The sequence below is a fragment of the Schistocerca nitens genome, chromosome 6 (assembly GCF_023898315.1).
Source record: "Schistocerca nitens isolate TAMUIC-IGC-003100 chromosome 6, iqSchNite1.1, whole genome shotgun sequence".
In the NCBI taxonomy this organism is placed as follows: domain Eukaryota; kingdom Metazoa; phylum Arthropoda; class Insecta; order Orthoptera; family Acrididae; genus Schistocerca; species Schistocerca nitens.
In genome coordinates this window covers 690046773-690062199 of record NC_064619.1, presented here as the reverse complement: position 1 = coordinate 690062199, position 15427 = coordinate 690046773, and the positions used below count along the sequence as shown (strand labels likewise).

At 44.5% G+C, this 15427-nt stretch overlaps 1 protein-coding gene across 1 annotated transcript in view; it reads left to right on the top strand.

The window, feature by feature from the left end:
• LOC126263571 (Down syndrome cell adhesion molecule-like protein Dscam2) overlaps window positions 1-15427 on the top strand; it is a 371182-nt gene that overhangs the window by 63949 nt on the left and 291806 nt on the right. Inside the window, exon 3 of the mRNA XM_049960663.1 lies at window positions 4667-4828. Coding sequence (XP_049816620.1) covers window positions 4667-4828 — 162 coding nt within the window. The remainder of the gene's footprint in view (window positions 1-4666; window positions 4829-15427) is intronic.

The window sequence follows — 15427 nt, the reverse complement described above, 5'->3', positions numbered from 1 at the left end:
CCTTAGGTTAGTTAGTTTTAAGTAGTTCTAAGTTCTAGGGAACTGATGACCTCAGATGTTAAGTCCCATAGTGCTCAGAGCCATTTGAACAATTTTTTGGAAAAGCGCGCTAATTTTGCAGCAACATCAAGTCAATGCTAATTATCTTTCTCGACATTCATGGGACTGTCCATAAGAAATTTCTTTCTTGCTGTCGGTGTCAGACGGAAGTTCTATGATGATGCTTTGAGAAGATTCAGGGAAGGAGTTAGACACAAACGGTTTGAGACATGGGAGAACAAAGCCTGGTTGCTGCATCATGACGTTAGCGGCAAAAAACAACAAGACAACTATCCCCCAGCCGCCCTATTTGCATTATCTAGATGCTTGCGATTCCTTCCTCTTCTCGGAGAGATCCAAGCGGAATCGCAACTAATCTTGAACGCGAGTCAGCCTGCAAAGTTCCAGCAATGGGAAAATTCTCTGGAAGCGCAAGCGCACTACTTTGAAGGTGTAAAGCCCGCTCTACACGGAAGCGAACACAAGCGACTGCGCATTGCCAGACATTCTGATAGTGTGGTGTCACCGCCAGACACCACACTTGCTAGGTGGTAGCCTTTAAATCGGCCGCGGTCCGTTAGTATACGTCGGACCCGCGTGTCGCCACTATCAGTGATTGCAGACCAAGCGCCGCCACACGGCAGGTCTAGAGAGACTTCCTAGCACTGGATGAAGCGTCGTCTCACGCGGTCTGCACGTCCAGCACGAACGCTGGTCCAACTGAGGCGCCAGGTGGAAATGGCATGGCAAGCCGTTCCACAGGACTACATCCAGCATCTCTACGATCGTCTCCATGGGAGAATAGCAGCCTGCATTGCTGCGAAAGGTGGATATACACTGTACTAGTTCCGACATTGTGCATGCTCTGTTGCCTGTGTCTATGTGCCTGTGGTTCTGTCAGTGTGATCATGTGATGTATCTGACCCCAGGAATGTGTCAATAAAGTTTCCCCTTCCTGGGACAATGAATTCACGGTGTTCTTATTTCAATTTCCAGGAGTGTAGCTCTGAGCACTATGGGACTTAACATCTATGGTCATCAGTCCCCTAGAACTTAGAACTACTTAAACCTAACTAACCTAAGGACATCACACAACTGCAGGGACTTACCCCATGCACGCTCCCCGTGAGACACACATTTCCGACTTAATGTCCACACACTATATTAGTAGTGCCCCTGCTCACTACACTCATTACTCCCGGCAGAGACCCGTAAGAGTTCGGGCAATGCCATCTTCATTTAGTTAAGGCTAACCGGCCATTGACCTTCTTCTTCTGTGCTGGGTGCACAGCCTGCTCCCAGTGATATAATTAATCCGCAGCCAAGGTTACACGTGTAACCGAAAATCACGGAAAACCAAAAATACATATGTTTTCCGGAAACTACTGAATTTAAGGATACGCTATATGACCCATTTGAAAGCTCACTGTGGTATAACGCTTTACTCGCTGGAAACTGGCTACTTATTTATAAAATTACTCTTAAAACACACTGTATTTCCAATCAGTGACTTTCAGTCTACTCTAGAGAAATAAGTGTCCAGTTTTTTCTGTTTCTGATTTTCATTCACTCTTTTCCTTGACAACGGTTATCATTTTCCAGTGTCAAATCATCAGTATAGCAAACGAATTTTGTCCTGCTTACAAAATTGTTAAGGCTTTCGTGGCCACTTGTTGACAAACTGCCTATTGGCTTCTGTCTCGGGTTCTTCGGCTGACGTTCATCTAATGATTTTACTGACGTTTCGCTAGCACGAGTGGCTAGCTTTGTCAAAGCTTCACCCTCCACTGCCCGTGGTGAACTGGAGCCGAGCTCGCGGCCGCAGACTATATGTACTTGGCACGCCAACGTCCGAGGGCTTCTCCGCGGTCATTTCCGATGCGGTTCTCCTCTTGCTACCTGCGACGGTCGTTCGCTGCAGTACGGGAAGCCAGGATCCGTTTACGAGTCAAGATCAGGAACACCTTCGCTTTTAGATCTCGCAAATGAGGACGCGATGTTCCTTAAGGGAATCATAGCTGGTGATGAGACGTGGTTCTACCGTTATGATGTTGAGACCAAGGTTCAATCTTCACAATTGGTCGGGAAAGACTCTCCAAGACCAAACAGGTCAGGTCAAATGTCAAAGCCATGCTGATAGTTTTCTTTGACTTTGAAGGATTACTTCATCACGAATTGTGCCTCAGGGACAAACCGTTAATCGATGATACTATCGGGACGTTTTGCGACTCCTGTGAGAAAATTTGAGAAGGAAATGGTCTGAAATGTGGCGAGACAGTTCATGGCTCTTGAATCACGATAACGCACCCGCACATTCATTGCTGCTGGTGCGTGACTATTGCACAAAAAACGAAATCACTGTGTTGTCTCATCCTCTGTACTCTCCAGAACTGGCCTTGCGGACTTTTCGTTTATTTCCAAAGTAGAAATCCCCGTTGAAGGACAAAGATTTTCAACGATAGGTGAGATGAAAGAAAATTGGCGGACAGCGCTTCGCGCGATCGAGTAAGAAGCTTACAGAGACTGCTTCCGGAAGTGGAAACAGTGTTAGGAGCGGTGTACCAATTGTGGAGGAGAGTATTTCGAAGAGGACCATGCACAACAAATAAAAGTCAAACGTAGAGAAATTTTGTGGACAAAGTTCCAAACTTTTTTGAACAGGGTTCATATTCCACCAAGTACGGAACCGTACTGATTTTTTTTTTTTATGGACTACAGCTCTTTAAAATTTTGTGCATGCAACTACCAGATCTTACGAAGGCTGTATCTCCCAGTCACTGCTGTTGACGAAAACTTTCAATCTCAGTTTTATCACGATCCAGACTACCAAGCTTTGCTTCGGTTTCGCTGTTGCCGATGACTGCTGGCATCGATAAACTGCGAGCATGCTTTTTTTTTTTTTTCTCGCAATTTTAGTTGGTTGCTGCAGCACTTTTTACTGTAAATAAGCGACCGCTTGAACAAAGTTTGTTGAACAAATCACCTCGACAATACTATAAACTTTGTAGAGTCATGGCATAGCATAAATGCAGATTTACTGTCTAAATTAAGACACTAATATTTATTTTATTTTATATTGTATCTGATCTGGCGTAATGTGTATTTCATGTTAAACTTCTTGCACCTGATGTGAAAAAAAATCTTTATATCACCTAAATTTCTAGCCTATGTTGTTGTTTGTTCAGTGATTTGTCCCCTGAACTAGCTTCAAACCAGAAATATGTAGGCCTACCTGTGTAAATACTTTTTCCATTCTCTGTATTGAACTCAAAATATTATTAGTGTAAATAACGCTAGGGAGATGTATTATTCGTTCAGTAAGCATACAATGGTTTAAAACATGCTTACTAGCGTATTTTCTGCAATTTGATCTTACGTTCTTGCCTCACTCTCACTGCCAGAGGTATAACAGCAGAGCTTGCACTAGGCTTTCGTTCATTCGTGCTAGCCGTCACAGTTCAGTGTGACATCTAGTGGCAGCGCAAGGTACCTGGTGGCGTGACGTCACGAGAAGCGACCCCAAAAGCTCAAGAATCAACGTCGAGTCAAATGTCAGGGATAGAGTTGCGCTCTACAGTACAATACATAAATGATGTAGTAAATGACAGGATTAACAGTAGCATTGGTAGGGAAAGAAACATAAATGACTGTGTAAGAGAGAAACTTACAGGAGACGAAGCAATGTTTGATATATTTTTGTTTTGCGGTTATCTTGAATTTTTCCTTTTTTGAGGAAGCTACGTTTTCTCATCATCACGTTTTCTAGCGCTATATGATAAAATTGTATTGTAATTTTTTTTATTTTTACGACATCATCTCTCTGTTTCACGTTACCAATTAACAATTTTCGAATAAAACCTGAATTAAACGCTGACACTTTCAATTTTGCTATAAATATTGCTTATTTTTTAAGCGACAGACAGGAATATAACAATGTAGACCAAAAATGTTCCATAGGTTACGCGGCACTTTATATACCCTCACTACAGTTTCTAGACTGTTCACCACTTCCAGTGTCTAGAGGATTCTAGTACGATACTCACAGCACATGTGAAGAAAGCGGTCGATATGAGCTTTGCGCCATAATCATGCAACACACGTAACTTACAGGTAACACGTGCATGATGTTTAACTAACCTAGGCTACTAGGAATACTAGCTTAGTTTACGCTTACTCACGATAGTCTACAGTAGTTTTACAACTCTAGTAAGGGATCTTCTTTTGCTTACTCTACCACAACGTTTTGCCTTCGAATTTAGGAAACGTCTGGCTGTCTTCCGATGGGTCAGTTCACTGCCGGAATGTCCAGAGCGGTTTTGCCACCCTCCACTTTCCCCTGCCCGTCCGACTCGAAAAAAAAAGGACCTGACCAACTTGGTCAAAAAATCATGGTTGTGCACACCCTTTTTTCCCAAGTCTATCGAACAGCGCCGATCGTGATCTATCAGTGCCCCCTTTGCTCTCGACACCCGAAGCCCGGTCCAACCTGGTCTAGATGTCAATCTGTCCTGATTCCATTTTCCTCATCCTTGTTATGTTTCAGTTTTGTACCCTAATGTGGATGACTATATGAGAAGGTTTTGGAGTACGAAGTAGCCGTCTTAGGACGTGTGTTTGGGTGTTGCAGTGGTGAAGCAGAAGTACGAGGTGCAGGTGTACGACGAGTACGTGATCAGCGGCAACACGGCGGTGCTGCGGTGCCAGGTGCCCAGCTACGTGGCCGAGTACGTGATGGTCACCTCGTGGCTGCAGGACGGCGCCGTCAACATATACCCCAACACCGACACCGGTAAGTTGGCTGCCGAGCGCACACCGCAGCTGCTACAGTAGAGTCGGTGCAGGTAACATCTCTGACACGTGGTAGTGATGTAAATAGCTCCCAACTGCGAAGCGGCAACAGCTGCAGAATAGCCAGTTAAGCTGCGATAACAATGAGACCACAGTCGAACGCAACAGTGGCGTTCACTAGTTAGGTTGAGTGGCGACACTGCGCCGTGTTTGTGTTGTCCACAGCGACAAAAGGATGCCAAGAGGCTAGCAAGCTATACTTCTGAGTACTGTATCGCATCAGTGTGAATAGTATTGTATATATGGATTAGTAGCATGGTTTTTACAATAGGTAGCCAATGTATATGTTGCCAAAAATTCGACAATTACTAAAAAATGACACTACATTTGTCTTTCTTTAGTTTCCTAAGGGCCCTGGGAGGTATGAAACGGTACATTACGGGAGAGCTTATTTGAAATTCTCTTGTGACATATACATATTTTCTGAAGAATATTGTTTTATTTTGAGAGTACCAGGAGACCTGACCACTTGCAGAAATACGTCGTAAATGTGGACAATAACGCGAAGTTTTATTCACTACACTTCCAACCAATATACCGTAATATTACACGCAACTGAGGAAGACAGGACTACAAAAGTTGAAGATGACTTCCAACCAAGTCTGTGGATATGGAACGCAGAAAACTTATATGGAAAGCAATACTTACCTTATTTAACGTTCCAGACAAGCCACAACACCTGTAGCGGAAGAGAAAACCACACAGACGCAGTGATGAAACGTCAAAACCATTAAACTGTTCCCCAACACAAAAGAAACCAATTCTTCGACTGTTGCTACATGTGAGCCACAAACGGCTAGAGTCTTCAGCACATTCGCTTTTGAAGTGACAGTAATTAGATGTACCAAAATATAAGAGTATTAGAAAGTCAAGTGAATTCTAGGAATGAGTGAATCATTAGACTCTATACAAACATTGTACGAGCCAAGTAATGTGCCTATCATAATAATTGTGAGATCCTGCCCACTCGTCTACCACAGGGCGCCAAGGAAGCTGTTTTCTCGGCTAGCTAGACAACATTCAAGCAAATCTTATTAATGGAGTTTATTCAAACAGTGGAAAATCCAGGATGGAATGTAACAATATTATGAAAAGGAAAGTTGCCACTCACCATATAGCAGAGATGCTGAGTCGCAGATGTTGTTGTTGCGGTCTTCAGTCCTGAGACTGGTTTGATGCAGCTCTCCATGCTACTCTATCCTGTGCAAGCTTCTTCATCTCCCAGTACCTACTGCAACCTACATCCTTCTGGATCTGCTTAGTGTATTCACCTCTTGGTTTCCCTCTGCGATTTTTACCCTCCAGGCTTCTCTCCAATGCTAAATTTGTGATCCCTTGATGCCTCAGAACATGTCCTACCAACCGATACCTTCTTCTAGTCAAGTTCTACTACAAACTCCTCTTCTCCCCAATTCTATTCAATACCTCCTCATTAGTAATGTGATCTATCCATCTAATCTCCTTCTGTAGCACCACATTTCGAAAGTTTCTGTTGTCTTCTTGTCCAAACTATTTATCGTCCATGTTTCGCTTCCATACATTGCTACACTCCACACAAATAGGCACAACAAAAAGACTCTCACAATTAAAGCTTTAGGCCATTAAGAGCTTCGTCAACAATAGATGACAGACACACATTGTCGTCTATTGATGACGAAGGCCTTGATGGCCGAAAGCTTTAATTGTGAGAGGCTTTTTGTTGTGCCTATCTGCGACTCAGCATCTCCGCTATATGGTGAGTAGCAACTCTCCTTTTCATAATATTGTTACATTCTACAATGGGGTTTATTACAATAAGTTAAATTGACAACACTTCGCGTTTCTTCAAAACTGAGTCTCAAGCAAATGGCAACGTGCAAATAATCAATGTCTTTCGATATATACAATTTTCATGCAAGCAACCACACAAGTTCATAAGTCACTGCTATAGAGTTTAAGTCACAGCTCGTCTTCTACTGGCGCTGCGCCAGAGGCTTGGCGGAGCGGCGCTTATATTCTCTTCTTATAGAGGCCACTCCTGTCGTGGTGTTGACCAAGACAGTGCGCTGTTGGCTGACGTCGTCTCACAGCCTTCTCTGCCGTGTCGTTCAGGCCGGCGTGCCGGCGCTTGAATGTTACGCCGGAACAACAATAACAGACAACTATAGAAAAACATTCTTCTGATACGTGAAATATGTGTTATTCTCTTGGTTTCAGTGGAGTAAGCTGCAGTTATGAACAGATTCGAAAATATGTCTTCATGAATAAGTTGCAGCTTATATCACTAAATTAGTAAGGTCGTCTTTTTCCACATTTTTTTACGATAATTATGTTTCTTGGTAATGCATGGAACGCAAGTACATAACAACTATTTCTTAAATTAAGTAGGAAAATAATTAAGAACAAACATTATCGTTACGACGCATGTGACTGCTTTCTCACTAGTGTCGCTCCAACTGTCAAACGATAACCATGTAATCTCTGCACTATATTTTTGTTTCTGTCTGAAATTCAGTCCGACTTTACAAATGGTTCAAATGGCTCTGAGCACTATGGTACTTAACTTCTGAGCTCATCAGTCCCCTAGAACTTAGAACTACTTAAACCTAAGTAACCTAAGGACATCACACACATTCATGCCCGAGGCAGGATTCGAACCTGCGACCGTAGCGGTCGCGCGTTTCCAGACTGTAGCGCCCAGAACCGCTCGGCCACTCCGGTCGGCCCAACTTTACAGAACCTAATATGAACGGAACTCTTAAGTCATCTGTAGGCAGCTCGACTTTGTATTAAATGCGCAACTGAAGTAAAACAGTTACCTGGCCCTAATCAAATTTTCCACTTACCTCGCGGCTTGACAACATTGTTGCAGATTTCTCGAAAGCGCAACAGCCGGCCGCGGTGGTCTAGCGGTTCTAGGCGCGCAGTCCGTAACCGCGCGACTGCTACAGTCGCAGGTTCGAATCCTGCCTCGGGCATGGATGTGTGTGATTTCCTTAGGTTAGTTAGGTTTAAGTAGTTCTAAGTTCTAGGGGACTGATGACCACAGATGTTAAGTCCCATAGTGCTCAAAACCATTTGAACCATTTGAAAGAGCAACAGCAAACAGCAAGCAGGTAGCGCATAAGCTAAATTTTTTTTTCTAATTACATATTTAAACTGTTGTATCTGGTAATGCGTAATGATAAACAATGGGTTGGGGAGAGTAACTATTTCTGTGAAATGATATTCCAAGACAACGATTTTAGAAATAAATATAGAAATATGTATTCAAAAAGGCAGAGTAAAACTTCGAGTGATCTTCACATGTAACATTAGGTCGAATCGCAAGACTGACGTACAAATTTGCGCTCAGGGTGCGTTGGACAGCCGGTCGGAGTAACCGAGCGGTTCTAGGCGCTACAGTCTGCAACCGCATGACTGCTACGGTCGCAGGTTCGAATCCTGCCTCGGGCATGGATGTGTGTGTTGTCCTCAGGTTAGTTACGTTTAAGTAGATCTAAGTTCTAGGGGACTGATGACCTCAGCAATTAAGTCCCATAGTGCTCAGAGCCATTTGAACTATTTTGCGTGGGACAACCACGAAAGTGCTTCTGCTGTCATACGAAATCGCACCACAGATCATATCGCCTGGTGTAGATGCAGTGTGTCTGGCACGCAGACAGGCTGGTTATAGGCCTCAATTGGTCTCCTTCTAATATACAGAAGGCCCTCACTGGCACCAACTTTCATCAGAAAACACAACACACCTCCACGCTGGCCTCCGATGAAATCTTGCTTGACACCACTGAAGTCGCAGATGACGGTGGTGTGGGGCCAGTGGAATGCACGCTACAGGGCGTCTGTCTCGGAACTGTCACTGTGGTCAGAATTCCCGCTAGAATTGCTGTGCAGATGCAATTCAATGCGACAGAGCCATACGCCGAACACGATGGTCTCCTCTGTCAGTAGTCACATGGCCGTCAGGAGCCGCATCTTCTTGGGGCTGTACATTCTCGTGACCACCGCTGCTAGCTACCATGTACAGAGGTCACATTCCTGCAAAGTCTGAAGTAATATCGCAGAAGGAACATCCAGCTTCTTGTAGCCCTATTAAAGGACCTCGTTCAAACTCAGTGAGGTGCTGATAATGGCGTCTTTGTGATTCTTCAATTTCTCCAGGCGTATTTTATGACGAAATAAATCTCGGGTGAACAGCCTGGTATGAGCGTGCATAGGACACAATATTTCGGCAATCGACCACGTTGCCAGCGCCAGGTATATATAGGACAATCCCCCTCCCGCTCCTCCCTCAGGCGCTTCCTATGAGTCGTTCTCCCGCCGCCTGGGCGCTGCGTCCTAGGTCTTCTCGTTCAGAAGGGTCTGCCGGCACCGCTCTCGTTATTCTTGTCTCCTCCCCCGAAGTCGGTACACTCTGGGAAATATCCTTTTTCTTCTTAATCCGGGTGATCGCGGGTTCCCACGCCTTGCTAAGGCTGTAACCGCTGTCACGATTTAGTTGTGGCTCCCTTACTCTGATCTCTATGGCTTCTTTGATGACACAGTCCCAATATTTGGAAGTCTGTGTCAGGACTTTGGTTTGGTCACAGTCCATGCTGTGGAGTTCCGACAGGCAAAACTCAGCGATTGCCGACTTACTGGGCTGTTGCAGTCTAGTGTGCCGTTGATGTTCTCGGCATCGGTCCTCAGTGGTACGAATGGTCTGGACGATCTGAAGACCGTGTTTCGGAGGAACGGTTACATAGAAGGGCAAATTCGGAAGGCTCTACATCCCACACCGGCGGAAACTGAGGATGAACCTCAGGAGGAGCAGGCCTTGGCTATTATTCCGTTTTGTGGGGCCTCATCCGGAAAAATTGGACGCATTTTAGGTAAACACCAAGTGAAAACCATCTTCCGTCCTCCAAACAAAACCAAGAGCCTTCTTGGTAGTGTCAAGGACAACCTTGGTCTACGTAAATCAGGGGTTTATCAGATACCTTGCCAATGCGGGAGTGTATACATAGGGCAGACCATTCGTACAATTGAGGAACGATGCCGAGAACATCAACGGCACACTAGACTGCAACAGCCCATAAGTCGGCAATCGCTGAGCAGTGCCCCACAGCATGGGCTGTGACCAAACCAAAGTCCTGACACAGACTTCCAAGTACTGGGACTGTGTCATCAAAGAAGCCATAGAGATCAGAGTAAGGGAACCACAACTAAATCGTGACAGCTGTTACATCCTTAGCAAGGCGTGGGAACCTGCTATCACCCGGATTAAGAAGAAAAAGGATATTTCCCAGAGTGTACCGCCTTCGGGGGAGGAGACAAGAATAATGAGAGCGGTGCCGGCAGACCCTCCTGAACGAGAAGACCTAGGACGCAGCGCCCAGACGGCGGGAGAACGGACGCTGTACCTGGACCGCACCGACTCATAGGAAGCGCCTGAGGGAGGAGCTGGAGGGGGATTGTCCTATATATACCTGGCGCCGGCAACGTGGTCGATTGCCGAAATATTGTGTCCTATGCACGCTCATACCAGGCTGTTCACCCGAGATTTATTTCGTCAATCGCGTCTTTGTCGCCTTAAATGCGTTCCCGACTAAGATCAACTTACCACGTCCAATGTCGAAGCTAGCTGTCACATCCTTTACAGCGTGTATTGAAGCAAACCTGATTCGCATGCTCATTATGGTTCTACTAGCGCCACTCTTATGCGAATGGCACGAAATTGAAATAGATATCATCTTTGAAATGTAGAAACATGCCTACCATCTTTCGTTTATGTCGCACAACTCCTTCTTCGTGTTGCGATTTCTTCCATCAGTGAAAAAAGTGTTCAAACTGTAGAAAATGATGATAAGAATAATAATCGAAAACAACAGACGAGCCCTTTGTAAAGCTCTCTTCAAAACGCTGCGGATTTTTACTGACTCTTTATTTTACCAATAAACTGTACACAGCAACAGTAACGTTGATAATTAAAACACAAAAAGCTCTCTCCATGACCACGGAACAAGATCTCCACTGAAATTATATTTATCAAGAAAGAATAAACATAAAATTCAAAACAGCATTTTCTCCCAAGGAATAAAAATGTACAATAAACTGCCGAAGGAGATTAAAGGAGTTGCTAAAACAAACTTATTTAAAAAGGCAGTTAAAAAGTACCTGTTAAGAAATATGTTCTGTACTTTGAAGGATTATTTAGATAACACAAAGTAGAGGTTTGGTGAAAAATGTAACACAAATAAATAATAATAATAACGATAATAAAACATGTATCATTTCACATAGAATTTTCACACTATACTTTTCCTTCCGTTTCCTTCCTTCCTCCCAAACCTATGCAATTTATAACAGAAACACCTCATCCTCTTTCTGAAATCAACCTGTCACCCTGTCACTCTTTATAGAAGGACGTTGACTAAGTTTTTGAGGCTTGCAAATGGGAATCTGCAGTAGCATAACGATCCTGATTTCAGCTCATAGTGTATGTAGTGTTATGAAACAATATGTGTAGTGGCTGGGGGTGAGAAATGAATGAACAGGCAGCAGTAGCAGTAGCCTTTTATATTACTACAAGGGACATTCAGTAAGTAATGCAGCACATTTTTTTCTGAAAGCAGGTTGGTTTTATTCAGGATCCCTATACGTCATATTACTCCCCACTCTTTTGGCTATAAAACTCATTTCTTCAACAATCTCCGTTCAATGCCACGGTCTAATGGCACCATACTGGGAGGGTCTGTATGCCCGCATGGTACCTAACAATGTATTCGTCAACGTCGGAGCCAACATCTTGCTGCATTAATAACCTTCAACCCCCCCCCCCCCAAGTACTGCTTCCTGCGCAATGCATCACTTATTGATCCAAACAGATGGGAGTCGGCTGGTGCGAGATTTGGGCTGTAAGGAGGATGAGGAAGAACCGTGCAGTGCAGTTTCCTGAGCTGCTCTCGGATGCGCATACTTGAGACTTCTGTGAGGCTTTGCATTGTCATGGTGAAGGAGAAATTCGTTTGAATTATAGTGGTGACGAAAATGCACGAGCCGTTTCTTAAATTTACTGAGGGTAGCTGGATACACTTCAGAGTTCATCTTTGCATCATGAGGGAGGAAATTAAGCAAAATAACCCCAGAAGACCATCGCCATGAGGTTACGAGTTGAGGATGAGGCTTTGAACCTTTACTTCCGTGGAAAGGTAGTATGGCGCCACTCCGTGGATTGCCGTTTTGTTCCCGGTTCAAAGTGGTGAACCAATGTTTCATCGTCTGTAACGATATTCGGCAAAAATTATCACAGTTAGCCTTGAAAGACGCAATCATTGTTCTTTCTGGTCTTTTGTTAGGTGGCGAGCAACCCCTCGGTCACACGTCTTTGAGTACCCCCATTTGGTGGATGAGTGTATCAGCACTATCAGCATAGACCTCCAGCTGAGCAGCGAGACGTTTCACTGTGATCCATCGATCACCTCAAATGAGAATGTCCAAACATTTCAACACTGCAGGAGTCACAGCTGTCACCGACCGGCCGGTACGTGGCAGATCGGAGAGGTTTGTGCGACAGTGTGGAGATGAAGACAGACACCTCGCCCAACGACTCTCCACGCTTTTGCTCACTGCCAGGTCTCTGTACACATTCTACAGGTGTCTATGAAAACTTACAATGCTCTTGTTTCCCGCCAAAAGAAACTCAATGACAGCTCTCTGCTTAGAATAGATTCCCGTTGCCGACGCCATTTTGAATGTTTATAGCACCGCCATTGATCGGAACTTCATGAAACTATAGGGGCTGAAGCGGGAATATTTCAACATTTCTGACAGCAAAATCCGCATTTTTTCAACCGGAATTGGCCTAGAAAACAAATGTGTTGCATTGCTTATTTAAAGCGGCTCGTAAATAAGTTATTTGTAAAACGGTATTGTCCACTTGGGATAAATCGAATGAGGCAGCACTGTTTGAGTGGAAAGATGGAGGTTCCAATCTTGTTCCACCCACCCTGATTTATATTTTTCCATTATTTTCATAAATTACTCTAGTCAAATGCGAAGACAGTTCTGACTATAAGGCTACAGTCGACTAGGCCTGTAAATATGTAAATGCCTGTTAGCAGTGGGACAAAGAGAGCACCGCCCCATGTTTCATTGTAACCAAATTTACTCAAGAGGGTGGCAGTAGATACAGCAATTTCGTAATGATGCTGTGGTGGGAAGTTCAAATTGTGGTAGGAAGACAGGTCAATTGGGCTACCTCCACTAACCTAACCCCATCACTTGCCCCTCCCCATCCCTACCCCAGAAAATGGCGGGAAGTTCAAACTCCATCAGGACAAGGCGGGAAAATAGATCACTTGGGGGCTACCTCCACTAACCTAAGTCCTCTGACCACCACCTCTTCCTTGGAATTAGCGGCAAAAGGACTCAGCCTGTGCTGGGGTGCTGGATTGGATGGACATAAGTCTGTATTTTGCAGGCAGTCTTTATTTCAACAATTAGAGGCAGTACCTCCATCCACTGTGTTCACCATGATGTCCGGAGTCCAACTGATCTAGTACATAGTACTGCCACCAGAGGGCACCAAGGTCCCTCCTATGACAAAACGTAGCCGCGCGGGATTAGCCGAGTGGTCTAAGGTGCTGCCGTCATGGACTGTACGGCTGGTCCCGGCAGAGGTTCGAGTCCTCCCTCAGGCATGGGTGTGTGTGCTTGCCCTTAGGATAATTTAGGTTAAGTAGTGTGTAAGCTTAGGGACTGATGACCTTAGCACTTAAGTCCCATACGATTTCACACATATTTGACAATTTTTTAACAAAATCTAAGATGGCGGTCTGGAGGGGTAAAATGGCAGGAAAAGGACTCAGCCTTTCTCGGATGGTGGAGAGAGGAAGGAGTGTACTTTACTTATTTCGGAACAATTCATTTAGAGACGTATTTGACATAGTATATTTATTACACTGCTACAAAACACTCACTCTGACATGCTTGGGGTCACAATACACAGTTTACAGACCTGCAAACTACTCGTCAGTAATGCAGTACACTGATATACAGATACGCAAACAACTCGTAAATGACCGAAATAATGCAGTAGACATCATACAGACATGCAAGCAACTCGTAAATTGTCAAAAAAATGATGCATGTGTAACAATACGCAAACATGCTCACAATGCTTAAACAGCCGAAAATAATACCGTGCACAAACACTCATTGCACTTAAAAATGTTTTTGAACTATAATCAACCACTTCATATCAGAGGCTCCAACGCACACATGCATTGACACCGCTGCGAGCCACCACCGCTACTGATGGCAGCCAGCAGGTGAAATTCATGTGTACAGTTAGAGTTCTTCAAGTGTTACAATGACATCAGAGAACTCCAATGTGTGCAGGCACCACTTGCCATTCGCTGACCAGTGGACCACACAGGACAACACTGATCTCACGTGTCTATGTAAATAACAGGCAAGCCCCCCTCTGGACGCGCTACAGAAATCTGTTCCAAAATAACATCAACTGCTTTCTCCATAGCAATCCTAATGGGACTGCCTTTTTGTCACTGAATTTACTCATCAAACTGCTGCCAGTGTGAGAGCACCGTCTGCCATTGTTTTCTGCAGATGAGACTTTCAGCGGCAAAAAACTATTTTGTATAGATTGCTATATTGCACTGACATTTAAACCTTGCAAAAGTGACCTACATATCGTCAAATACGGAAAGACTCTTATTCAATTACACTGCTTTGCCACTGAGGATGGAAGCTTGAATATTAGAGCGTGAAACCGATCTCCAACCTGGCAATATATCACCGTGCATTGTGTCGATGTAGTAAACATACAATTCGTATCCTGTGCCATACAAAATCGCCCCTTTTGCATCATTCATATAGCTATCGACCACCAGACACTCATACATATATCAGGACGACAGACAGCACTGTATATACTCCTCGCAGCACTAGATAATTTTCCCGCAGCCAATGGTCACAAGTCACCCGCTTCCGATGCGTGACCAGAGCGCCCTCAGTGGGCCAAAGTCACTCTCTGAACTGCTGTACAAAGACAGGCTCGTTTCTACACCACACACCCATATTAAAACTTCTCAAATTTACACACGATCACGAAAGCTATCCAACACATACAAGTATTAGTTCGCTATTCGGACGTCTAGAGGAGGACACAGTTAAGTCAGCTACATTCCTGCATCTCGACAGGTCTCTCCATTCAGATAGCTCCAACCATTAGACAGAAACGTGAATCATTCCCGCCACAGGCCACCGGTGCTGCGCGGCACGCACCCCCTGTCAGAGAATCATTCTAGGAAACCGATCACACATATATTTTATCACTGTACTTGCAATTAAATATTTCGATAACAGACTCCAGTGGACGACATTCAACAATGAGCGAAGTATATGAAATACACCCTGCTGACGGGTGTGGCTCTGGAAATAGAAATATCTGTACAATTCTTATGACTTGACATACTCTTCTCTTTGCTATCACAGTATTCCAGGACCTGGTGCTGGGAGCCATCCACGACACATGCACATACGCAGTCATACAGAGAAC